This window comes from Limanda limanda, chromosome 21, assembly GCF_963576545.1.
Source record: "Limanda limanda chromosome 21, fLimLim1.1, whole genome shotgun sequence".
Classification (NCBI taxonomy): Eukaryota; Metazoa; Chordata; class Actinopteri; order Pleuronectiformes; family Pleuronectidae; genus Limanda; species Limanda limanda.
This window is the reverse complement of record NC_083656.1, coordinates 2,767,255-2,794,685: the sequence shown is the minus strand read 5'-3', so window position 1 is coordinate 2,794,685 and position 27,431 is coordinate 2,767,255. Positions and strand designations below refer to the sequence as shown.

At 45.2% G+C, this 27,431-nt stretch overlaps 2 protein-coding genes across 2 annotated transcripts in view; both read left to right on the top strand.

Moving 5' to 3' along the window:
• The window catches only part of ccr10 (chemokine (C-C motif) receptor 10), an 11,199-nt gene extending 6,314 nt beyond the window's left edge, over positions 1-4,885 (top strand). Inside the window, exon 4 of the mRNA XM_061095351.1 lies at positions 3,759-4,885. Coding sequence (XP_060951334.1) covers positions 3,759-4,885 — 1,127 coding nt within the window. The remainder of the gene's footprint in view (positions 1-3,758) is intronic.
• A 2,048-nt stretch (positions 4,886-6,933) lies between these two features.
• fmnl1b (formin-like 1b) lies at positions 6,934-27,315 on the top strand. The gene is made up of 27 exons (XM_061095350.1): positions 6,934-7,131; positions 12,493-12,576; positions 13,283-13,366; positions 13,510-13,583; positions 16,021-16,104; positions 16,236-16,379; positions 16,714-16,822; positions 17,028-17,104; positions 17,179-17,272; positions 18,731-18,805; positions 19,040-19,150; positions 19,262-19,411; positions 19,903-20,004; positions 20,191-20,434; positions 20,747-20,860; positions 20,894-21,001; positions 21,146-21,270; positions 21,370-21,572; positions 21,650-21,884; positions 22,207-22,275; positions 22,392-22,472; positions 22,829-22,958; positions 23,438-23,601; positions 23,678-23,779; positions 24,406-24,498; positions 24,794-24,908; positions 27,053-27,315. The coding sequence occupies exons 1-27, from the start codon at positions 6,934-6,936 to the stop codon at positions 27,151-27,153; spliced, it is 3,270 nt and encodes a 1,089-aa protein (XP_060951333.1). The 3' UTR covers positions 27,154-27,315.
• The last annotated feature ends 116 nt before the right edge of the window (positions 27,316-27,431 follow it).

The following is a 27,431-nucleotide window of genomic DNA, read 5'->3' as shown; positions in this document are numbered from 1 at the left end:
TAGTTGAACTTGAAAACAGCAAAAAAAGTCTTAATCCTCTTGGAACTAATTAAGGTCAAAAATATCTTGTGTTTGTGAAAAATGTTTCACAAATTGGTTGAACCTCACATTATTTGCGTGTGTGTATAAAAACTTTTGCAGATCTAGAAATATTGTGTTTGTGTGTAGTTAAAATTTGTGCGGGAGTATTTGAAGCAGCGAGATCTCACAAAGCATTTGTACAAAAAAAAGCATAAAATTATTAAAAGTTTCTAATATTACTAGAAACAACAAATATAGTTAATGGTATTTTTTATGTTTAATCTATTTGTCAAAGATCCTTTTTACTTATATTAAATTCAACCTGAATAACTCGTACATTTTTGTAGCTGTCTTTATCTGACTATACAATTTTAATATATAGAATCCTAAAATGAAAAAACATAAAATGTATAAAATAAACATTTTAAAGTTAAAAATAAAAACATAGAATTAAAAAATCACAATTGAAATGTATTGCAGTCGGTGCCACGTCTCACAGTTTGTTCCTGTTCCTGCTTCTGAGAACCAGTTATTACCGACTCTTTACAAACTTTACAAACAATCTTTAGTTATGAGTCAAACTGTCCCTTAAATTCAATCAACTTCCACCGGATCTCACACACTCATAATTATCAGTCTATGTACGTTTCATTTCTTTCATCAAGATCCACAAATTATTCTCTGAGAAATCAATGAATATTTAAAAATGAAACATCCGACCTCTGAATATTAAAGAAAGAGGAAACTTCCTGGATCCAAAGCAAACTTTCTCGACTCACATCACATCGTTCCGACAAGTTTCATAAATACCTGTTCAGTTGATTTAGTGAAATCTTTCTCACAAACACACAAACACACAAACACACAAACACACAAACACACAAACACACAAACTAACAGACAAAAGGAACAAACAGAACTGAACCTCGTCCTCCCTCTTACCTTCAGCTGAAGCTCCTCCACCGTCGCATCAAGAGAAATGAGAAGACACAAAGTTATGAGTGAATTTAAAGTCCTGAGCAGAGACAGAGACACAGACACACACACAGAGACACAGAGACACACACAGACACACACACAGACACACACACACAGAGACAGACAGAGACAGACAGAGACAGACAGAGACACAGACACACACACAGACACACACAGAGACACAGAGACAGAGACACAGAGACACACACAGACACACACAGACACACACACAGAGACACAGAGACACACACAGACACACACACAGACACACACACACAGACACACAGAGACAGACAGAGACAGAGACATACAGACACACAGAGACAGACACACAGACACACACAGAGACACACACAGAGACACAGACACAGAGACACACAGACAGACACACACAGAGGAACACAGACACACAGAGACAGACACACACACAGACACACACACAGACACACACAGAGACACACAGAGACACACACAGACACACACAGAGACACAGAGACACAGACACACAGACACACACACAGACACACAGAGACACACACGGACACACACAGAGACACAGACACACACACAGACACACAGAGACACAGAGACACAGACAGAGACACAGACACACAGACACAGACACACACAGAGACACACAGAGACAGACACAGACAGACACAGAGACAGAGACAGAGACAGAGACAGAGACAGAGACAGAGACAGACAGAGACAGACACAGACACACAGACAGACACAGAGACAGAGACAGAGACAGAGACAGACAGAGACAGACACAGACACACAGACAGACACAGACAGACACAGAGACAGAGACAGAGACAGACAGAGACAGACACAGACACACAGACAGACACAGACAGACACAGAGACAGAGACAGAGACAGACAGAGACAGACACAGACAGACACAGAGACAGAGACAGAGACAGAGACACACAGAGACAGACACAGACAGACACAGACACACAGACAGACACAGACACAGACAGACACAGAGACAGAGACAGAGACAGACAGAGACCAGTGGAGTGATCTGAAAGATGTGGGAACTGTTAATGAAGCAGTTGTTGACACGCGACTCTGACTGATCTGTCGACCTCGACTCTGCCCACGGTTTCCCCCCCGATGCCAACGACCTGATGCCAGTCTCACGCAACCTGCAGTGAAATGACTCAAGCGTCTGAGTCAGAAGAAGAAGAAGAAGAAGAAGAAGAAGAGGAGGAGGAAGAGGAGGAAGAGGAGGCTGCAGCTCGGCTCATTTATACCTGAGGTTCAATTCTCACACTCGTTTGTCTCAATGTGAGAATTTTGCAGAAACAAAGAAGAAATCATGATATTGATGAAGATCCTGAAACACGTGTTACAGTTTAATGATCAGGACACGAGCAGCAAAGTGACTGTGACTAAGACATGGATCCAAAGACAAGTCTTTGGGCCAGGGGTGGACCAAGGGGGTGGGGGGGGTGGGGGGGAATCCATCCCCTGTTCTTTATTATTATTGTAAACTGTGACATCTCCAGATGATGATGAAGTTTTGCGAGTCTCCTTTTGAGTGTAGTTTTTACTTTAAATCATCTTTATAGCGATTACAGTTTTTTTTCGATTGCCGTTTCTAAACCCAATCAAAGAGTTTTTCTCTGCAAGGGGGGGGGGGGGTGGGGGGGTTTACGATCTCCAGCCCCAGGCTCAGGTAGTGAAACCTGTACTGGTTTCAATGAGGGGAACTGAATTTTCTGCTTGTCTGATATTTGCTGAGCCTACAGTGGTATGCACACTCCTGTAGTAGCATGAAAACTGGGATGTGTTTTGTTTTGATTCTCAATGTTGACATGTTGACTGATTTGGGAATATGGAGAGAAATAAATTCTATTTTCATGCCTCTGCAGCATTCGTGTTGTGTAGAGTTTTGTGAATTTATTGTCTATTTGCACTTTCTCTGTGTACTTCACTTACAGGACTCTATTCACTGTGAACTGGAATTGCTAAAAGTGTTTTAGGTTAGCAGCAGCAGTGTGTAACTGGTTCAAACAGAATTAAGTCATGTGAAACGTGTGTGTTTCATATGGTAACAAAATATGGTTTTGACAAATTAGTGTAGTGTAGTTTTTACAAGAGTGTTTCATTTTGCAAAGGATCTGAGGTGTTCTGCTGATTGGGTGTGTGGTTGTGCCAATTGTGTTTAGTGTTTTCAAACACCGGGCCCTGTTTTGAAAATCGTGCTTAAAGGGACTCTTACCTTTGTTGCATTTTTACACTTTTTTTGGATAAGGTTAAGTTGGTATTAATAAGGTAATGACACTCTAAAATGCAAGACAGACCCACCAGGAGTAAAAACAAACAATTATTTCACTCTCGTAATATTTAGTGAAAACTTCAACCAATAAAATTCTTCGGACCGAAGGACCTTATTGGCCGACAGACCTGTCTGTTTGCTGCATGGACATGCAGGTTTTCCGTCTGCTTCTTGTGGCGCATTCGGGCCCGCGTCATCAAGGCATGTGAATGTAAATGTATATAACTTACCGAATCCATTGCTTTGGTAAACAAAAACTCACGTGCGTGCGCGGAGGCAGTAGGTTGTAAGTCTGCTTGTAAATAAAGTTTCTTCAAAAAAACACCGCGGATGGGAACGAGGGGGTGGGGCATTGGAGGAAGGCGGGATGATTTGAATGTGCTGTAATTCTCAAATGCAACAAAGGTGAGAGTCCCTTTAAGCAATCGAGAAAAACTGTAACTCGTGTTGATGTTTCTCATCAGGGATGGATTACTACTATGACGACGGCTTTTTGAACGACTCGTTCCTGAACTCCAGTGACAACTCGAGTAACTACGACGACTCGTTCTTCTGCGACGCCGACGAGTCCACCATCAAAATGTTCCAGACCTGCTTCTTCTGCCTCATCTTCCTGCTGGGCATGCTGGGAAACTGCCTGGTCATCGCCACCTTCGCCCTCTACCGCCGCCTGCGTCTTCGCTCCTTGACGGACGTGTTCCTGTTGCACCTGGCGCTGGCCGACCTCCTGCTGCTCCTCACGCTCCCCCTGCAGGCGGTGGACACTCACCGCGGGTGGATCTTCTCCGTCTCGCTCTGCAAGGCCACGCGAGCCTGCTACGCCGTCAACACCTACAGCGGCCTGCTGCTGCTGGCGTGCATCAGCGTGGACCGCTACCTGGTGGTGGCGCGGGCGCAGGACGTGCTCCGGCTGCGCAGTCGGATTCTGAGAGGAGGCAAGATGGCGGCTCTGGGTGTGTGGGTGGTCGCCGTTCTCCTCAGTCTACCTGAGATCCTCTTCTCCGACGTGACCGAGCTCGGCCCTGAGGACTCGGTGCCATTCTACTGCGGCATTCTAACGAGCGGGAAGGTCAAGATGGCCGCCAACGGAGCCATCATCGGCGTCTTCTGCGTGTCCCTGCTGGTGATGGTGGCGTGCTACTCTGTGATCGCCTGCGTGCTGTGGGAAGGGAACCGCCTTCGCCGAGGGAAGCAGTGGCAGCGGCAGCGCACCCTGAAGCTGATGGTGGCGCTGGTGCTGGTGTTCCTGCTCTTCCAGCTGCCCTACACCGTGGTGCTGTCCCAGAAGATAGCGGCGCCGGAATGCGGCCTTCATCTGCCGGAGTACGTCACCTGCACCTTGGCCTACGCCCGCTGCTGCCTCAACCCCGTCCTGTACGCCCTGGTGGGCGTTCGCTTCCGCGGGGACGTGCTGAGGCTGCTCCGTGACTCAGGATGCCTGCGTGGCCTCTACGTGGCGCCGCAGGCGTTGACCTCCACCTCGCCCTCGTCCCCTGCTCTCACCGCTCCTTCAGTTTCCTCCCCGACGCCGCATGAACGCTTCTCCAGCAACGAGATTCCCTCCAAGTTCCTGTTCCCAGGAAACAAATGATGTTCAGCGACGTGGACGCTGCACTGGTCACATGATCACCTGCAGAAAACATGAAGTACAGTTACAGTACATGAAGATCAAAGAGCTGGAGGATGAAAACAAACCATCATCGTCACGGTGATTCAGAGGATTCCAGAGGAACCGAGAACTGAAACTGTATTCTCATACTGCAGGTGGCAGCAGTGAGTCATGCTTCATATTCAGGAGACGTTTGATCATCAAATTCTGTGTATGTGTGTTTGTGTTTGTGTGTGTGTGTGTGTGTGTGTGTGTGTGCGCTTGTGAATGTGTGTGTGTGTGTGTGTGTGTGTTTAATCATCATCTATCTCAACCCAAACTTTGACCTGAATAAATGAAATGATCACATTTATATTAGAATGTAAGGACGATGCAGGTTACACACACACACACACACACACACACACACACACACACACACACACACACACACACACACACACACACACACACAGATAGACTAAGTTTAGTTATGTAGGCTAATCATCAAAAAGTTGAATTAAATCTTGTTTGTCCTGATGCATATTTTTTCAGTTTTTTTGCTTCTGTTATGAACCTTTTCCATATTTTCCTTATTTTCTTCAATTTTTATGATAAATAAAACAGATAAACATGAAATGTCTCCTCTGAGTAATTTTTAATTCTTCTCCTTATTTGTTTGAAGGAAACACATTTTACATTTGACATCTTGGTCGAAGGCAACTTTTTAGATTTCAAGGAAAATGTGCAGAGCACTGTAATGTAATGTTTTTACCACCAGATGTCGCCCTGTTAACTAGAAGAAAACAGTTTATGACCAGATGGAAGTTTGTTTTATTGTTGTGACATAAACAACAGGAAACAAACTTTATTTAATTAACCTTTGAATAAAGTGAGTGACAGTTAAACACAATGTTTAAAGTTCCTCAGCTGATGAGTCACTTCATCACCTGACATCAGGTCTCAGGTCATGTGACCAGGTGTGACCAGGCGTGACCAGGTCTCAGGTCATGTGACCAGGCGTGACCAGGTCTCAGGTCATGTGACCAGGTGTGACCAGGCGTGACCAGGTCTCAGGTCATGTGACCAGGTGTGACCAGGCGTGACCAGGTCTCAGTGTGACTCATCACTTATTAACCAGCTGCTTCCAGTCACAGCCACTCACACAGTTTTTGTGAGTCACACAGTTACATCACAACTGGGTTTGTGTGGATGTGAGTCTGTGAAGGTGTGAACGAGGTTGTGATCGTAGACATGAGCTTGTTTTATAACATAACTTCATGCCACCGGCCACCAGGGGGCAGTCAGGGTGTTTGGCTTCACTTTAGGGAGCTGCCATATTGTTACACACAACACGTATGTTGTCCAGAACATTCAGGCGAGGGGCGGAGCCTGTAGTGGAGCAGGAGGCGGGACATGACGTCACATGTTAGAAAGCTCATCGACACGCCCACCACGCACGGTGCAGCCTGAACCTGGAGGCTCTAGGACCCAGGTTGCCTCCGCCTGCCCCTGCTGAAGTGAAGCCTCCAGTCTCTCTCAGAGTCTCTGAGGCTGAGCTGCGTCCTGCTGGAGCTCGGCCGCTTCTTTATTGATTTCCTGTGAACATGGAGATGAAGGATCCTCAGACTCCCAGCATGCACCTGCACACGGACGACCTCCACAGAGGAACCTGCAGCTGAGAGATCTGCAGTTTCCTCCACAGCTTTTGTTTTTTACTTTGCTTCACCTGTGCAGACAGAAGCAGGAGAGGAGACACTTCTTTTCATTGCTCTTCTTTCCTCGTTGCAGCCTCCCCCCCCTCTCAGCTGTCACCCGGTCCGTCACTCCTCAGGATATCCCCTTTCCCTGATTCTAGGATTTCATAAAGCACCGGGCTGCGGGTCTTGTCTCCGAGCTGAGCTTCATGTCTGCTGGACAACATGGACACAAGGACACATGGACACAAGGAAGGACCACAGAGCCTCTAACTGAACTTTAAACAACAGGAAGCAGCCTGTTTATTTATTTATAGATGCTCCAACACTTTGTTTGAGAGCAGGTTTTTGTGCATGTGCGCGTGTTTCCCTGCACCTGTTGGATCTTCAGTCATGGGCAACGCAGCAGGAAGCATGGAGGTTCCTCTCCAGAAGGAAGGGAAGCCGGCCTCGGGCCCTCAGGGATCCACGGGAACCCAGAAGCAAAGTGCAGGGCTGAAGCTCCAGATGCCTCCTGAGGACGAGCTGGAGGAGCGGTTCAGTGCAGTGCTGGTGAGAGGAGGAGGAGGAGGAGTATTATTATGAGGAAGAGGAGGAGGAGGAGGAGGAGGGTGATGATGATGATGAGGATGATACTGATGATGAAGAGTATTATTATGAGGAGGAGGAGGAAGAGGAAGTGGGTGGTGATGAGGAGGAGGAGCTGGAGGAGCGGTTCAGTGCAGTGCTGGTGAGAGGAGGAGGAGGAGGAGGAGGATTCTGATGATGAAGAGTATTATTATGAGGAGGAGTAGGAGGAAGAGGAAGAGGGTGGTGATGAGGAGGAGGAGGAGGAGGATTCTGATGATGAAGAGTATTATTATGAGGAGGAGGAGGAGTGTGGTGAGAATGATGATGGTGATGATGAGGAGGAGGGTGATGAGAATGATGAGGATGATACTGATGATGAGGAGTATTATTACGAGGAGGAGGAGGGTGATGAGGATGATACTGATGATGAAGAGTATTATTATGAGGAGGAGGAGGGTGGTGAGGAGGAGGATGATGATGCTGAAGAGTATTATTATGAGGAGGAGGAGGAAGAGGATTCTGATGATGAAGAGTATTATTATGAGGAGGAGGAGGAATAGGGAGGTGATGATGAGGAGGAGGAAGAGGAGGGTGCATGAGAATGATGATGATGATGAGAATGATGATGATAGTGGTGTTGATGGTGATGAGGAGGAGGAGGATGATACTGATGATGAAGAGTATTATTATGAGGAGGAGGAAGAAGATGAGGGTGATGATTGTGATTAGGATCATGTTACTGATACTGTTGATGATGAGGGGCATGAAGATGATGATGATGCTGATGATGATGAGGATGATGATGATGTTGATACTGAGGATGAGGGGGATGATGATGATGATGATGATGATGATGATGATACTGATAATGAAGATTATGATTATGAGGAGGAGGAGGAGGAGGAAGATGAGGGTGATGATTGTGATTAGGATAATGTTACTGATACTGTTGATGAGGATGATGGTGGCGATGATGATACTGATACTGATATTGATACTGATGATGATGAGGGGGATGAAGATGATGGTGATGATGATTGTGATGTTGGTGACTTTCACAAAGAAGAAAAAAGACACCGGAGACAGAAACAGCACAAAGAAGCAAAGAATTCAGAAAATGTAGAAGTGTGCACGTTGCTGTGGCCGAGCTTATGGCGGTGCCAGGTACACAAAGCCACTGTGGAAAGACACATAAGAGCTCCTTTATTCTGAGGCTTACTGCAGCATTAGGCTCAGAGCGGCCGCTCGCTGCAGCAGGCGAAGTCAGACCTGTTTACCTTCTAACAGCAGCTGAGCACCAACTGGTTCTGCAGCTTGAAATGACAGAAACTCTCTCAGATTCCATAGTTTTACTCGTCAGAGAAGAGCAGCAGCAGTGTGTGGACACTTGACTTTGTGTAGGATCCTTTGGCTCAAAATGCAAAATCACTATCCACACAAAACAAGTCCTTCAAGAGAAACCTGAGGGAAGAAAGATCAGCTCCAATTGTTCCAACTTTAATCGTTGAGATTAAACACAAAGTCGTTGACGTGAGGTCGCGAAAGCCAATCAGTGCTGAGACTGAAACTCAGGAGAACTGGGAAATATTCTCAGGTTGTGTTGCTAGATAATTCAACAGGAAAGAACTCGCCTTAGCTGTGTACGCACCAAAAGAACGTTGTGTAAACGTGAAGTTGTATTAAAATTAGGGCTGGGCAAGTTAACTTGTTTCAATGGAGTTAACTCAAGTGATGAGTTAACTCGATTAATTATTTTATCTCGCATTAACTCAGGTTTGATTATTTATTGTTTTATTGTGAAAGTCAGGCTTTTATTTTGTGAAAGTCTGTTGCTGACTGCTGCAGAACAGGAAAAAAGAAAATAATTGGCGGATAAACAATCGAGTTAAATCATCACTTGAGTTAACTTGCCCAGCCCTAATTAAAATGTTATGAGCTATACTGCAGCCAGCCACCAGGGGGAGATTAACACGCTTAGGCTTCAGTATGGGGAGCTGACATGTCATCGATCTTTGTTCACTGAGGTTTCATTGTAAACTAAACCATCTCCACGTTCTTCGATGACCAGCGTTCCTCGATGTTAACTCGATTTCCTCCTGGTGTCTTCCTGCACTGAGCGTCTGTTTGTCCCCTGAGGACAGAGACCGACGTGTCCTCAGCTCACAGACACGTTCACTATGCCACCGGACCACTTGCTGTCGGAGGAACCACATTCCTTCATCAGCCGCCTGCAGGAGAAGATGATGAGTGAGGTGATAGAGGAGCTGATCAGTGAGTCAGCTCCTCCTGCAGGGGGACGGAGATCCTGAGGGACGAGTGTCCTGCAGGGGGACAGAGATCCTGAGGGACGAGCATCCTGCAGGGGGACGGAGATCCTGATGGACGAGCGTCCTGCAGGGGGACAGAGATCCTGAGGGACGAGCATCCTGCAGGGGGACAGAGATCCTGAGGGACGAGTGTCCTGCAGGGGGACAGAGATCCTGAGGGACGAGTGTCCTGCAGGGGGACGGAGATCAGGTCCTGAGGGACGAGCGTCCTGCAGAGGGACAGAGATCCTGAGGGACGAGCGTCCTGCAGAGGGACAGAGATCCTGAGGGACGAGCGTCCTGCAGGGGGACGGAGATCCTGAGGGACCAGCGTCCTGCAGGGGGACAGAGATCCTGAGGGACCAGCGTCCTGCAGGGGGACAGAGATCGGGTCCTGATGGACCAGCGTCCTGCAGGAGGACAGAGATCAGGTCCTGAGGGACGAGCGTCCTGCAGGGGGACAGAGATCAGGTCCTGATGGACGAGCGTCCTGCAGAGGGACAGAGATCAGTCCTGATGGACGAGCGTCCTGCAGGGGGACAGAGATCAGGTCCTGATGGACGAGCGTCCTGCAGGGGGACAGAGATCGGGTCCTGATGGACGAGCGTCCTGCAGGGGGACAGAGATCAGGTCCTGATGGACCAGCGTCCTGCAGGGAGACAGAGATCAGGTCCTGAGGGACGAGCGTCCTGCAGGGGGACAGAGATCCTGATGGACGAGTGTCCTGCAGGGGGACGGAGATCCTGATGGACGAGCGTCCTGCAGGGGGACGGAGATCCTGAGGGACGAGCGTCCTGCAGAGGGACAGAGATCAGTCCTGATGGACGAGCGTCTCCTCTGCTCAGATGATGTTTTCTCTGTCAGAGACGAAGCTCCTCAGCTGATCTCTGTCCCCCTGCAGGACGCTTGTCCATCAGGACCTGATCTCTGTGTTTAGAGAAGATCATTGAAGTGACTCCGACTTCTGCAGTGAATCAGTGAAACTATGAGGTTTGACAAATCTAAATTTCAAGACCATATTTTGAATTTGCGATAAATCTGTGTAAATATCACAGTTGTGTCGTTGATCTAAAGAAAGAATCTCACCCACACACTATGAACCAGGCGTCGCTCTGCAGCGTTTTGCTGCTTTAAAAGCAGATTTGCTGCATCACTGTTTGTGGGACACCAAATATAGATCCACCCCCCCCCCAACCACCACTACCACCTCCCTCTCTCTCTCACCCCTCCCCTCATCCACCCACCCCCACATCTTCTGCTGATGAAGCAAATCTCCTGAGTTCAGTGCAGGAGAGACTGTGTCTGCATACAAAGGAGGAGTGTGTGTGTGTGTGTGTGTGTGTGTGTGTGTGTGTGTGTGTGTGTGTGTGTGTGTGTGTGTGTGTGTGTGTGTGTGTGTGTGTGTGTGTGTGTGTGTGTGTGTGTGTGTGTGTGTGTGTGTGTGTGTGTGTGTGTGTGTGTGTGCACGGCAGTTTGCATGTGAACACTCAGTATTTGTGTGTGAGATAAATAAGCAAATCCAAACCGGGGGGGGTGGGGGGGGTTGGAAAGTTTCCTCTGATGCTTCCTTCATGTGACGATTCTCTGCAGCTTCGTCAAACTGAAGTCGAATCCGAAGCACAAACAGAAACGTGCACGTTGGGGGGTCTAATGCACGTGCACACTTTTCCTCCTCCAGTGTTTTACATAACACTTTGCATATTTGCATATTTCCCAGCAGGCATTGCAGCAGTGGGTGGATCGTAAATGTACATCTGTGGGTTTGTGAAGTGAGTTTGCAGGAAAAAGTAGGAGTCACTATGTATTTCTTAAGGCTGTTGCTCGTTCTGATATTACATCTTTTTAAATTCTGATATATTGTCCGAGATATATATATATAAATATGTCACTATAGTTATTCGCACGATGTAATTTTCCAACCCTTATGTAAAAGACATGTAAATGAGGGTTAAACTCACGGGAGAGTTGGGGCTAAACAACCAGAGAAAAACAAATCCTGGAAGAATCTGTGGTTAAACATTAGCTTAAATGTAAATGATGTTTGTCAGTCAGGCTTAAATAAACTAATGAACCTACGAGACCTTCATCATCATCATCATCCAGTTTCGTTGTTTCCCTCTTTTCAGTTTCCAGTCGTCCGAATGAAAGCAGCTCTTATTGATCCAGCGGCTCCGTTGGTCAGAGCTGATTTATCCGATTCACATGTGGAGCAGAGCAGCATCGATTCATTCTGCTGTTCGCTCTGTTTCCTGCACGACACTGGAGTGAGCCCGGCCTCGGCTTCACACCAGAGAGGAGAAGGTTCAGCAGCTGCTTCCTCTGTTCATAGAGTCACTTTAACAACGATGACACCATCACACAGTAGGAGAAGGAAACTGAAATGTAGACAAGTGTCTCATCTGAGGCCGGAGGTGAAACAACACGAGACCCGAGGAGGACGTGAAGCTTCTCAGCAGCTGAGTGTGTGTCTGCGGTCGAGAGGCCCGGCATCGTGTGTGTTATTAATAGTACAGCTGATGTGTGTGTGTGTGTGTGTGTGTGTCACTGTGCTGGAATGTGTTTAATAATGGGACACCAGTGGATTATCGGCTGTGACGTCAGTGGTGTGTGTGTGTGTGTGTGTGTGTGTTTGTCTGTATAAACTAAGTTGTCGTCCACATAAACAGTTGAAGAGAAACCAGTTTGTCTCTGGATCGTGTTCTTCTGAACAAATCGTGACATTACAGGAGACTTACGATGTGATTCAGTGTTTCTTTCCTCTACTGGAACTAAAAGGTTTTTTGTGAAAGTTCTGCAAAGTTAAAAAAGCCCAAAGTCCGAAGCACCAGAATTAATATATCACCCGTGGAGCAGCTAGCGTGTCACCGGAGCCACGTTTCCTACACGTGAGAACTGAAAATCACGTTAGCAGAGCTGCGTGACTCCAAACCTGGATTTGGAAATGACATCCATCCATCATCAGTGTTTGTTTGAGCAGCTTCACACTTGATCAGGAAGAAGAATCTGTTTCAGCTTCTGTTTCTTTCTCTTCTTCCAGAACACGATGAACCTGCCTCCGGACAAAGTGAAGATCCTCAGTCAGTACGACAACGAGAAGAAGTGGGATCTGATCTGTGACCAGGTGGGTTCTCAACAACTGTCCTGAACTGAATTCAATTAAAGCAACACGATGTAACTTTAACTGCAGCGGTATTACCCATGATCCTCTGCTTCCTGAACCTGAAGAGCTGCTTCTGTAACTAATCCTCCAAACTCTGTTTATTCTTCAATTCTTCATATTTTTAAACGTTTCCTGCTGAATATTGGAGATAAACCCTGGTTTTTAATAACTTCAGTCTTTTTAACTGATCTACAGTTCAACATTCTCCATATTCACAGTCACTGAACCAACGAACTATATCGATATCAGGTTGATTTAAGTTAAAACAGCTGCAGAAGTTTGAATATAGATTCAAAACCAGTGTAGGTCGATCGATACAGCGTCACAGTTTAATACTAAACATCCCGACACTCACATACACACACGAGGAAGCTCATCAATAATGCACGTCACCATAGCAACCACAGGTAGGTCCATAACAAGATGGAGAGTGACAGAGGGAAACATCCCAGTGGCTCATTCAGAGAATTATCATCAAACCAAATATAAACCAGAAGAAATCCCACTGGGATCTTTAAGATATTTCACAGTTTAATTTAAAAACCTGATGAAATTGATGTTTTGAAACGAGCTTCAGCTCAGATAAGAAGATAAAACCCACAGGAGACGCTGTGTCATCAAACCCCAGCAACTGTGTGTGTGTGTCTGTGTGTCTGTGTGTGTGCAGGAGCGCTTCCAGGTGAAGAACCCCCCGTCTGCGTACCTGGACAAGCTGAAGAGTTTCCTGGATCATGGAGGCGTCGGTCGAAAGGTAAGAACCTGTTGCTAAATATGGTAATGCACTGTGATGTCACTTCCTGAAATCTATATATATCTTTTCATTATGTATAAGTCACACTAATAAAGACATTTTTTAATTCATTGACCTTTAACCTCCACACGTGTTTCTGTCAGTTTAAGAGACGAGTCCAGGAATCCACGCAGATCCTCAGAGAGCTGGAGATTTCCCTCAGGACCAATCACATCGGGTGAGTCTTCATCACATGCTTCTGTGTGAGTCTTCATCACATTCTTCTGTGTGAGTCTTCATCACATTCTCCTGTGTGAGTCTTCATCACATTCTTCTGTGTGAGTCTTCATCACATGCTTCTGTGTGAGTCTTCATCACATTCTTCTGTGTGAGTCTTCATCACATTCTCCTGTGTGAGTCTTCACCACATTCTTCTGTGTGAGTCTTCATCACATGCTTCTGTGTGAGTCTTCATCACATTCTCCTGTGTGAGTCTTCATCACATTCTTCTGTGTGAGTCTTCATCACATGCTTCTGTGTGAGTCTTCATCACATTCTCCTGTGTGAGTCTTCATCACATTCTTCTGTGTGAGTCTTCATCACATGCTTCTGTGTGAGTCTTCATCACATTCTCCTGTGTGAGTCTTCATCACATTCTTCTGTGTGAGTCTTCATCACATTCTCCTGTGTGAGTCTTCATCACATGCTTCTGTGTGAGTCTTCATCACATTCTTCTGTGTGAGTCTTCATCACATGCTTCTGTGTGAGTCTTCATCACATTCTCCTGTGTGAGTCTTCATCACATTCTCCTGTGTGAGTCTTCATCACATTCTTCTGTGTGAGTCTTCATCACATTCGTCTGGGTGAGTCTTCATCACATTCGTCTGGGTGAGTCTTCATCACATGCTTCTGTGTGAGTCTTCATCACATGCTTCTGTGTGAGTCTTCATCACATGCTTCTGTGTGAGTCTTCATCACATTCTTCTGTGTGAGTCTTCATCACATTCTTCTGTGTGAGTTCATCACATTCTTCTGTGTGAGTCTTCATCACATTCTTCTGTGTGAGTCTTCATCACATGCTTCTGTGTGAGTCTTCATCACATTCGTCTGTGTGAGTCTTCATCACATGCTCCTGTGTGAGTCTTCATCACATTCTCCTGTGTGAGTCTTCATCACATGCTTCTGTGTGAGTCTTCATCACATGCTTCTGTGTGAGTCTTCATCACATTCTTCTGTGTGAGTCTTCATCACATTCTTCTGTGTGAGTCTTCATCACATGCTTCTGTGTGAGTCTTCATCACATTCTCCTGTGTGAGTCTTCATCACATGCTTCTGTGTGAGTCTTCATCACATTCTCCTGTGTGAGTCTTCATCACATGCTTCTGTGTGAGTCTTCATCACATGCTTCTGGGTGAGTCTTCATCACATGCTTCTGTGTGAGTCTTCATCACATTCTTCTGTGTGAGTCTTCATCACATTCTTCTGTGTGAGTCTTCATCACATTCTCCTGTGTGAGTCTTCATCACATTCTTCTGTGTGAGTCTTCATCACATTCTTCTGTGTGAGTCTTCATCACATGCTCCTGTGTGAGTCTTCATCACATTCTCCTGTGTGAGTCTTCATCACATTCTTCTGTGTGAGTCTTCATCACATTCTTCTGTGTGAGTCTTCATCACATGCTTCTGTGTGAGTCTTCACCACATTCTTCTGTGTGAGTCTTCATCACATTCTTCTGTGTGAGTCTTCATCACATTCTCCTGTGTGAGTCTTCATCACATGCTTCTGTGTGAGTCTTCATCACATTCTTCTGTGTGAGTCTTCATCACATGCTTCTGTGTGAGTCTTCATCACATTCTTCTGTGTCAGTCTTCATCACATTCCTCTGTGTGAGTCTTCATCACATGCTTCTGTGTGAGTCTTCATCACATTCGTCTGTGTGAGTCCTCATCACATTCTTCTGTGTGAGTCTTCATCACATTCTTCTGTGTGAGTCTTCATCACATTCTTCTGTGTGAGTCTTCATCACATGCTTCTGTGTGAGTCTTCATCACATTCTTCTGTGTCAGTCTTCATCACATGCTTCTGTGTGAGTCTTCATCACATGCTTCTGTGTGAGTCTTCATCACATTCTCCTCTGTGAGTCTTCATCACATGCTCCTGTGTGAGTCTTCATCACATTCTTCTGTGTGATTCTTCATCACATGCTTCTGTGTGAGTCTTCATCACATGCTTCTGTGTGAGTCTTCATCACATTCTTCTGTGTGATTCTTCATCACATGCTTCTGTGTGAGTCTTCATCACATGCTTCTGTGTGAGTCTTCATCACATTCTTCTGTGTGGAACAAAATCATTTAGATGTTAAATGAAAGATTAAATCATATAAAGCCAAAACCTTGAAAACTATTAACCCAAATCAGGTGATGCTGAGTTTCTCTATTAAAATGATTTCATTTCATTTATCATTTATATGATGAAAAATCTGACTATATTTTTTGTTGACTTTGACCTCTGACCTTTGACCGATCAGCTCCAAAAGTTAATCATCTGGAGATAAACTCAAAGGCCATATTCACAACGTCTTTGGTGAATATTTCTCTATGGATTGTTGAGTTATTATGTACAGACACACACACATATTTAGTTTAGTTTAAGTTTATTGTGTTTCCTCTTGCCAGCTGGGCTCAGGAGTTCCTGAACGAGGAGAACCGTGGCCTGGACGTCCTGGTGGATTATCTGTCTCACGCTCACAGCGCTGTCACGTAGGTATCGTCTCATTTACTGCGACTGTCGTATATATCTGCATCATCCCGGCGTCAAATAAATAACAACGATACTTCCATTTATTTTTGTAATGAGTAACCTCTGACTCCTCTGTGACTCTTCTTCTCAGGTTGGACGCAGACTGTTTGGACGGCGGCTCTCTGCCCTCGGATAGAAACAAAAGTTTGGAGAGGTCGGTGGAGGACGTGAGCAGAAGTGCCAGCAGCTCTCCGTCCCACAGCTCGACCAAAACCAGCAAAACCTTCACTGCCAGGTGAGGAGGAGGGACAGGGTCAGGGACGAGGGGGCGTGTCCCTGTTCATGATCCACACCAGAAGGCCGTGTTGTTGACGTGTCTTCAGACATGTCCTCATCTTTCTGATCGGCAGCTACATTCCTCCTCACAGAGTGTGAATGTGAGAAATGTGTCAAACACACTCAAACCTGTTATTAGATAAACGACAGCGCCCAGTTTGTCGAATCGCTCCCTCTGCACCACAGCAGGTTTGACAGAGGAACCATGACCTGTTGTTATCTCTATATAAATGTACGTGTGTAGAAGTGCAGCTGACGACAGCTCAGGTAACCACAGCGTCTCTCACCTGCAGATTCAACTCTCTCCAAAACAGGAAGGTGGTGAGGAACTCCCGGGTCGTGAGCCAGAAAGACGACGTTCACCTCTGCATCATGTGTTTACGTGCCATCATGAACTATCAGGTATTTGAAACCAGCCAATCAGAACGCAGCAAAGTTTCTCAACCTGTGTGACAGGAAGGTTCAGAGGCTGATTTCTGCCAGAGAGAGAAAAAACAAAAAGTTACAAGTTTTACGTGTCTGAAATGATGTTTTTGGTGTGTTTGTGTGTGTGTGTGTGTGTGTGTGTGTGTGTGTGTGTGTGTGTGTGTGTGTCTGTGTGTGTCAGTCTGGGTTCAACCTGGTGATGAAACATCCCAGCTGTGTCAATGAGGTCACACTGAGCCTCAACAACAGGAACCCACGGTAAATAAACCCAACACTTGTAAGTGAATGAATTCAAACACAGAGAATGAATAATGAAGACGAGTGCTCCTCAGGACGAAGGCTCTGGTGCTGGAGCTGCTCGCCGCCGTGTGTCTGGTCAGAGGAGGTCATGACATCATCCTCTCGGCCTTCGACAACTTCCAAGAGGTACGAGGATCAAAGACACTTGATTAAATCATTTTCAAATGATATTAATGTGACCAGAGATTCAACAGCAGCTTCTAACAGAAACATGTACAGTTTATTATTCATGATGTGGACCTGCTCAGCGTCTCAGGCATCAGCAGGGACGACTCACTTTGAAACTGCTCTTATTCTTATCACAGAGGTGGTGTAGCAGACACATACCAGGGTTTAGAGCAGGATAACAGGGGAACCCCAGACCTTCCTCCTCCTCCTCCTCCTCCGTCAGCTGCTGCGTGCAGTTGTTCCACCTCCAGATAGAAGCGTCTGACGAGGCGTGAATATGTGGAACACTTGTCGTGTGGCCTTTGACCTCCCTCTCATCTTTGCCTCAGGAAGAAGCAACTGTCTGCAGCCTGTCGCCTCCTGATGCGACAGAAACAACCTGAACTTAGAGTTTCTATATTTAGTTCACGTCAGAGAAGCTTCGTCTGATCCTGACTGAGACAAAAACCTTTTAGATACCAAACTCTTCAATGCGTAAACTAAATTATGTCCGATTCTTTGCTGAAACACATTAATGTTGTTATTTAAAACACAGTGATTATGACATTCATTAAATAAATCTACATTAAAAGGTTGAACATGGCTCATTGCGCCACCTAGTGGTTCCAACCTGCTTGGACCTTCAGGACCGACAGTTTGGAACGTTTCTATGTCATCGAGAAATTTTTATCTTCGAGTTAGTTTCAGATAAGACCATGAAATAATGTAAAACTGATTAAGAAAGCTATAATTTTCAGTATTTTATATATCTGTACATCACAAGGGACTTAATGAAATACTTTAACAGCTGTTGTTCTGCTTCAGAGGTCATTTTAAAGATCTGTGAGCTGATGGTGTTAAAGCAGTTTTAAGGTTTGAACGTTGAACCGTCACTTGACGTCTGTAAAGATTCTTCTTCTAATAAAGTGAGAAACAGGAAGATAATCGTGAGTCAAATTAAACCGCTCGGTTTGTAGGAACCACTTCGTCTGGCAGCTTCCTCCGGTCGTCTGGTGATCAGAGCAGCTTCAGCTCCCACAGCCGGACTCCAGTGTCACAGCCGGGGGTCCCACAGCCGAGAGGAGTGGGCGAGAGACACAGGGAGACAGTGGGGAGCGATGGAGAGAGAGAGAGAGAGAGGGAGGTGGGCTCGGGGCCAGGAGCCGGGTCATGTGTCCCCCAGCAGCAGCAGCAGGACGTGGGAGGTGGTTCAGTGTGCACGCCGCCCGGGTGCTGCTGCTGCATTATGTAACGGACATGAGTGGGTAAAGAGGGGGGTGGGGGGGGACACTGCAGAGGCAAAATGAACTGATCGTTAAAAAAAAGAGAGAGAGAGAGAATTTAACCAGCATTAATCTGTGAACAGTCGTGTGTGTGATGGTGTGAGTGCAGGATACAAACACAGATGGATGATGATCTTCTACTTGTTGGTTTCAGGTGTGTGCAGAGAGAAGCAGGTTCGAGAGGCTCATGGAGTTTTTCCACAGCGAAGACAACAACATCGACTTCATGGTAAAACTGCGACTGTGTGTTTTTATTCTCGCGTTAACTTGATACTGATAAATTTCCTCCTCAGTCACTTCCATGTGAAGCGGGAGAGAGACACAGTCATGAAACACACATTTCACGTTTGCTTTGTTTTAATTCTCACGTCTGAGAAACTTATAGTTTAATGAACATTTTTGAAATAATAGAAGATAAATGATTGAAGAATCAATAAGAGCAGTTCCTCTGTGTCTCCACCAGGTGGCGTGCATGCAGTTCATCAACATCGTGGTTCACTCAGTGGAGAACATGAACTTCAGAGTTTACCTCCAGTACGAGTTCACTCGACACGAGCTGGACGATTATCTGGAGGCAAGTTTCTCCTGAAGCTGCACTCTGAACTGTGGCTGTGTGATTTAGACTCAGTTTACATTCCCCAAAATGTGTGTGTGTGTGTCTGTGTGTGTGTGTGTGTGTATGTAGAGGTTGAAGTTCACAGAGAGCGACCGGCTGCTGGTGCAGATCCAGGCGTACCTGGACAACGTGTTTGACGTGGCAGCTCTGCTGGAGGACGCAGAGGCGAAGAACGCTCTGCTGGAACACATGGAGGAGCTGCAGGGACACAACTCGCAGGTGGAGACTCACTTCACTGAGTCACAGATCCAACAACCATCTCATGGATGAAACAGACACACACAGACAGACACACACAGTCCAGATGATCAGGAAGAACGAGATTAACTGAGGAAATGTGCAAAGTTTATAGAAACTGAAGCTAAATAAGCTTCCAGCTGAGGCTGCTTATAAACTCATAAGAGAATATGTCAGTGTGTGTATGTTTATTTAAATATCTCCTTATACATAATTCACAAATACAGTTTACACCCTTGCGCAATCATTTAAATAATTCCCCATGTTCTCCCTATCTCATTCTGACAATCTGCTGCTTTAACAAGTGAATTTCTGAATTAAATATATTAAAGCAAACGTTTTTAAGATCTAATTTTCAGTTTGTTATAATCAGGGGTTTAGTGCAGAGGAGAAGACACACAACTGAGCCATGAACACCAACGTGCTGTGTGTATCTCACACTCACAGTGAATGATGGTTGTGTTGTTTCTCAGCTGAGCTGCCGACTCCAGGAGAACGAGAGGGAGACGATGGAGAAAGATTCAGAGTACGAGAAAAAACTCATTCAGACGACCAAAGATGTGGAGCTGCTGAAGGTAAAGTTTATATATATATTAAATATTCTCCCACTGAGCCTCTTTAAAGGAAAAACTGAGTTAAGAACAACCTGGTTTCAGTTATAAAGTTAAATATTGATGAATAACGAGACGTTCAGGCGTCTACGTACTTTCACCCACTTCCTGTGTTTCTGTCCGACCTTGTGTTCGCTGCTCGTGTCTCAGGAGAGTCTCCGGGAGTCGAGCTCTCAGGTGAATCTGCTGCAGCAGCGAGAGCGAGAGAGCGAGCTGCAGCGGGAGAGCGACACGGAGCGAGAGAGGGACAGGGAGCGGGCCACCCAGGCCCTGAGGGAGCTGGAGGTCAAAGTTCACGCTCTGGTGGAGCAGGGGCTCGTCCGGATGGAGCGCTCGGCGTCCGGACACCTGGAGCTCCAGGTGGTCCCTGTCATCCAGGACGAGCCTCAGACAGGTCAGAGCTGATAAAGAATAATTCTTTTTTAAATGTTTAAAGGTTCAGTTTGTATGATTTAGTGACATCTAGTGGTGACGTTGTAGATTGCACCACTTCCAGTTTCCCTTTTCAAGCCTGCAAGAGGAAACCATGGTTACCTAAAGTTAAAATGATCGACCTTAAATAAAGATGAATGATAGTGTCTCATCGCCCCCTGGTGGCTGCATGTAGTATAAATTATAAATCCTGCAGCTTAGCTTGGCTGACAAAGATTTGATTGACGTGAGAGAAAGAATAACGACGATTCTTCTGTTTCCTCGACAGCCAAAGAAGAAGCAGGTACAGGAGATGAGGCCACGCCCACTTCCTCTGACCCGCCACCATGTCTTCCTGAAGCGGAAAAATCACCTCCACCACCTCCGCCTCCTCCCCCGCCACCTCCAAGCACAACCAAAGCTCCTCCTCCTACTCCTGAAGCCCCTCCTCCTCCTCCTCCTCCTCCTCCACCACCTGTAGCTCCACCTCCTCCTCTGCTGCCCCCTGGAGGTGGTACGAACCAGCACTCAGGGGCTGATGGGAGCTCAGGTGAGTCGACGTCATTTTTGTCCATGTTGAAACCAAATCTTTCAAACAAACTTTGATTTAATTTGGTCCGAAAAGACAAAATAATGAAACGTATAAAATGTTTGAAAGCAAAATAAAGGATACATTGTTTCCTCCTCTGTTTAGGTTGTAAACCAAAGAAACCGATTCAGACCAAATACCGCCTGCCGCTGCTGAACTGGCAGGCGCTGAAATCCAACCAGGTGTCAGGAACCGTCTTCAACGAGCTGGACGACGAACACGTCTTAGAGGTTCCATCACTTCTCTTCTTTCTCGTCTTTTTCTGGGAACCGAATAATGAAATCTAATATTATATCTTCATAATATCTTTATTGGAACTGTTCCCTCAGGAGCTCAACATGGCCGCCTTCGAGGAGCAGTTTAAGACCAAGGCCCAGTCGGCCCCCGTGGCCCCGGGGACCCTCAAGATGAAACTGGCTCATAAGACCCAGAGCAAAGTGTCTCTGATGGAGCCCAACAGGGCCAAGAACCTGGCCATCACCCTGCGGAAGGAGGGCATGGCTGCGTCCGACATCTGCTGCGCCATCGAGACGTGAGCACCAAACCCTGGAGTCTGTTTTTACTTTACACCTGAAGAAGCAGTAAGAGTCTTTACCTCCGTCCCTGCAGGTACAACCAGCGAGCTCTGAGTCTGGACTTCCTGGAGCTGCTGGAGCGCTTCATCCCCTCGGAGTACGAGATGAGGCTCATCCACGAGCACGAGTGTGAGGGCCGGCCCCTGGACGAGCTCAGCGAGGAGGACCGCTTCATGGTGCGCTTCAGCAAGATCCCGCGGCTCTGCCAGCGAATCAGAGCGCTCACCTTCATGGGCAACTTCCCCGAGAGCGTCCAGCTGATCCAGCCCGTGAGTCGAAGATCAGTGTACGACTTGAACTGGGCAGCAAGTTGGGAAACACTCCGGTTAAAGGTTTAAAAGTCCGACATTGATGATTATCACATATACAAACACTAAATATATGATAATCATCGTGCTCCATGGATTTACAGATTGTAGAAAAAGTAGAAATCCTTCATCTATGATTTCTAAGCTGTTTAATGGACATTTGTTCAAGATGGACACCAGAGAAAATATATCTAAGAGAGAATAAATCAAACTGAAATTAAAGATATTTCTGACGTGTGTGTTTTTAAATTTGACTGAGTTATGATGAGTTATTTTCTCTCAGCAACTCGACGCCGTCATCGCCGCCTCGATGTCGATCAAATCCTCCGGCAAACTGAAGAAGATCCTGGAGGTGAGACTCGTTTCTGTTTTCACCGGAATAAAACATATGAAGCTTATTACGATGTTTCTCAGTCAGTTATGAGCATTAAGCACATTAACATTGTTTCTTCCTGTTTCCTGTTGCAGGTCGTCTTAGCGTTCGGAAACTACATGAACAGCAGCAAGCGAGGAGCAGCGTACGGCTTCCGCCTGCAGAGCCTCGACCTGGTGAGTCAAAACATCTGAAGTGTGAAGCATCACTTTCTTTCTTTTTTTTAAATATTTTTAAATATTTTTATTAGGAGGTAAGGCACAGTAGGACAAGAATCAATGTCAAATTTACATTGAGTATCACATAATCTCTGTACGACAATTAACAATATATAGAGATATTGACACCAAAAAAAAACACTGTGCATCTCGATGGGTTAAGAGTAAGATATACAGTCTACCTCCTTGGATGTTTGTCTTAATTAAAGGACCACATGAACGTGGTCCTGCGAACAATACATTACACTGAAGCATCACTTTCGATAGATAATTCTTCAACCTGTGATTTTTTAATCTGTTCTGGCTGTTCCCAGTTGTTGGAAACTAAATCCACCGACCGCAAACAGACGCTGCTGCACTTCATCGTCAGCATCATCCAGGAGAAATACCCACAAGTCCAGAGTTTCTACTCGGAGCTGCACTTCCTGGACAAAGCCTCGATGGGTTTGTTCTCTTTCACCTCCACACACATGAACTCAGAGGGAGCAGCTGAGGTTTGAATAGTAAACGGCTCTGATACGAGGAGGGAAACCTCCCTGATGGATCTCAGGTCCTGGTTGTGAAAAGACTTAATAATAATAACAAACGTCTTTATATGAACGACGACGCTCGGAGCAGCTGCAGTAAATCTTCACTCTCAAGCAGCTGGAACCACGTGAAATTAATTCATCAGAACAGAATTATTCACTGATCCACTTTCAGCTCTCAGAGGCCGAGTGTCGACCGTGGTCTTTAAGACGGAGTTTGAACAGCAGCACTGTTGTTATCTCTGTGCAGGTTATCTCCTCCCTGACCTTTAAGTCAGCAGTAATTCTTTATAATCTAATTACTGCTCCTCCTCCGATGGGGGGGGGTGTGTTGAATGGAAGCCGGCCTGGCCTCCTGAATGATCACAGCTGTCCTCTCTCTCTCTCTCTCCTCAGTGTCTCTGGACAGCGTCCTGCAGGACGTGCGAGCGCTGCAGCGCGGCATGGAGGCGACCGCTGCTGAGTTCTCTGTGGAGCAGCAGAACCCCGTCCTGCAGACGTTCCTCAGCACCAACACCGAGCTGCTCCGCTCCCTGGTGGCTGACGGGAAAACTGCACAGGTTCAATTAGCTTTAATTAATCAAATCAATCATGACGAGCCGTGTCTGTATCTAAACCCCGGGACGTGTTTTTCAGGATGTGTACGACTCGGCGGTGGAATACTTTGGAGAAAACTCCAAGACGACTCCTCCCTCCTTGTTCTTCCCAGTTTTTGTCAGATTCATCAAAGCGTACAAGGTCAGATGAGACTCGCTGTGTTTTATTGATCCTGCAGCGAATGAACTGATGCTGCTTCACTGAGAGAAGAGAAAAGAGGAGAAATATCTGTTACTGTTTCTAACTGTGTCCTCGCAGCCAAAGTGAGCTGCTGATTATAATATAATAATAATGTTAGTGCCATTTTGTAAAGATTTTCAACAACTTTACAAATATGCAAAGTGCTTCACAAGGATAAAAAATAATAAAACAATAAATTTAAGGCTTAAAAGGCACATTAAGAATTGCTCACATCATATTTTCATGATAATATTTGAGCTGCATCAATAATAAATAAATGTATTAAGGGAAGTACAGAAATCTTTAAAAGACTTAATTGACAGAAACAAACAACTTTCTTTACTTGAGGTTAAAAAACAAACAAAACCCTCAGATTTATCACAACTGTCTCAACATATTGTGATATGAGGATCAGTGTCTGATTTAAATATTTTACTGTGGAAAACAAGCGAATTTCTTTTTTATTGTCTATTGAGTTTGAGGAGGTTTGGAGACGTCCAGCAGAAGAGTTGAGTTCCACCAGGATTTGGGGAATTGAACCTGGAACTGTGCAGTCGAAGCCGTTGACGTGTCTTTGTCCCCGACAGCAAGCGGAGCAGGACAACGAGCAGAAGAGGAAACTGGTCCCGAGCTGTGAAACTCCGTCGACTCCCAGTAAACCTGACGTCATGGAGAACAAGGTGACGTCTTCCAATCCTCTCAAAATACAGTTCACCGGCAAAACACCAGGATTTCATCGAGAACTTTCAAATGGAAAAGGAAAAATCACCTGACTGAGCTGCTCTGGACTCGCACGTGTAAAATAATAATAAAGCATCAGGAGCAAATATCCTCTTAAATAAATAACAACACTAATAACTCGACTGTTAATCTTAAGACGAACCACAAACGACCGGAATCAGATCCCAGTCGTTAGAAGCCATGAAACATCTCGTTGACCTTTGACCTCACCGCAGCCCACTTGTGATGTTTCAGGTTTCCACGGTGACCAGGCTGCCGCAGATGGATTTGATAGCGGAGCTGAAGAGGAGGCAGGTGTCTCCGCTGGTTCGGGAGGGGAAGGACGGAGCCATCGAGGACATCATCACAGGTTCGATTCCGTCCGCTGAACATGAACCGATTTCAAACTATCAACTTTGTCTGTGTTTCCTCTCCTGGTTTTTCTGCCTCAAACATTCACTGATTCACTTCATCACCTCTGACTAGGGTTGCAAAATTCCGGGAATATTCAAAGCTGGAAACTTTCCATGGGAATTAACGGGAATAAACTGGGAATGTTGTAGGTCATTTATACTAACTGTATTTACCTTGTCATATACAGACATAAATATAAACATTTTGTTGTGTCATAGGCTGATTTGAGCCCTGAGGAAACTTTGGGCACTTGACTATATGCTTCTGCATCGTTGTGTCATTCTTAACATAGGTCTTTGCACAGTATTTGCAAATGTACACAGCCTTTCCTTCTACATTGGATGGGGTGAAATGTCTCCACACATGAGAGAGTGCACGTGGCATTGTTCTGTAGAATAAGATGAGAAAAAAGTTTGTAAAAAAACACCGATGCAATGCCAGAGATATAAATAGTTAGCCAAACAATTGGAATCGTCTGTGAAAATATTTTACAATTGATTGATAAATGAATGTAAATAGGCTAGAAACAATACATCTTTAAAATAGAGTTTTGAATGATGTTTTTATTGCTCAGCGTTTAATTTGCTTAGTTTTTTTTTTTCAAAATTCCCAAAATTCCCGAGCTAAACTTCCCATGGAAAGTTTCCGGAAAGTTTCTGGAAATTTACCGGAAACTTTCCGCCCCTTTGCAACCCTACCTCTGACGCTTCTTGGTTAACTCACGACTTGAGGTTTAACCAGTCACGTCTCCAGATGGCTTCAGGGTCTCTGGTCACAGAGCAGCTCGCCGTCTGATCCACTTTTTACAGTTTGAGGCTGATTTTGCTGCTTAAACTTTTCTTCAACCTGTCCTGAGTCGTCATGTTTCCTCTTTCCACTTGTTTCTTACTTTCCCTTGTCTTTGCTTCTCTCCTGTCTTTGTCCTTTCTTCTCGTCTCGTCCTCTTCAGCTCTAAAGTCCGTGCCCTTCACGGCTCGCTCGGCCAAACGCTCGTCTCGCCTCTTCTGCGACTCCGTCTTCAGCGACGAGGTGACGTCTTGAATCGCTCGGTGCTTTCAGGGTCTGTGTCTCCTGAGCAGGGACGGACAGACTGTGGGATAATAATCATGAAACTGATCATTCAAGCAAGAGATGAGAATTAAACACAAGATGTGACCTTGGATTTCAGATGTAGAGCAGATTAAAAAACAGTTATAATAAACACAAATATTGACTTACTTCACTCAAATAGCGAAATGAAAGAATTTAGATGCTGAGTTTTCACCTGAGATTTAAAATCTGTGCTGCGGATTTTAAAAGTCGATGAAAGGAGCTGTGGTTATTTATAGAAGATCCAGTAGAACTGATCTGCTGCTGCTGTGGTTCGAGTTTGGTTCAGTTTTGAAATGAAAACATGATCCAAAATGAGACGGATCAGAACCAGCAGAGTTTATATGAATGTGCTAATCACTTTCATGCTGCAGCTGGTAAATGGGTGGATATTAAGTAATTAATTCATATTATTATATGAATCTGTTATTAAAGTCAACTATGTTAAATAAATGTAGTGTAATTAAAAGTAAAAGTATAAAGTAGATGGAAATACTCAAGTGATGTCAAATCAAAATCTCAAGTATATACTTAGTTAATTTCCACCAAATTAAAAGTCACATGAACAATCACAAATACACAAATAAATGACAAAAGTCTAAGGAAACTTGAACAAAACATCCAAACTGCATTTGTGTCGTCACTAAACAAAATGAAACTTTATCAAACTGAGGAAGACAAACAGAAAATTAAAAGAAACCAATAGTCTTTGACTTTATAGATTTATCTTTAGAAACAAACTATTTAAACTAAAGTACACAGTAAGGGTGTTTATACTCTAAGTGGTTCACAGTACGTGTAAATAATAATTTGTAATAATATACATATTGTTATTTCTACTGCCTCTGGGTATTAGCCCTGTGTTTAAAAGTTATTATTATTAAGCAAAGGATTTACTGATATTGTTAAAGACACGACTGTGGTTCTAAGACGATAATATCTTAATAGCTTCAGAGACATGAAACACGAGCTTCCTGGTCTCTGATGATTTCTGTTTGTCTCTGGCCTCAGATTTGAGGAATCAGCCGTACCGGCGTGCGGACGGCGTGCGGCGCAGCGCCAAGTGGAAACCAGGACAACAGCTGCACGTGTCCTCAGACATCTCCCTGTGAGGACGAGTCCAGCACCAGGAAACCTCGTCTTCATCTTCATCACCTGCAGCTCAACATACCTCACGCCAGCTGAGGAAGACGAGCACGAGGAAGAGTCCGAGTTTTGACTCATGAATCATTTTTATAGCTTTTTAAAAATACAAATACTCTCCACATGATTTTTTAAATTGGGTTCATTTTAAATTAAATATGAATTATGATCTGTTTCTGAAGTAGAGATGAGAAATTAAAATTGGAGATTTGTAAGAGATTTAAATTATTTTTAATACTAAAGTGTA

Excerpts from the sequence above, each read along its gene's own strand:
- fmnl1b (XM_061095350.1), top strand. The coding sequence starts at position 6,934 with ATGTGCGCGTGTTTCCCTGCACCTGTTGGATCTTCAGTCATGGGCAAC. Across the intron at positions 12,577-13,282 it reads GGGATCTGATCTGTGACCAG|GAGCGCTTCCAGGTGAAGAA; the intron begins GTGGGTTCTCAA and ends GTGTGTGTGCAG. Across the intron at positions 21,271-21,369 it reads ACGACGAACACGTCTTAGAG|GAGCTCAACATGGCCGCCTT; the intron begins GTTCCATCACTT and ends CTGTTCCCTCAG.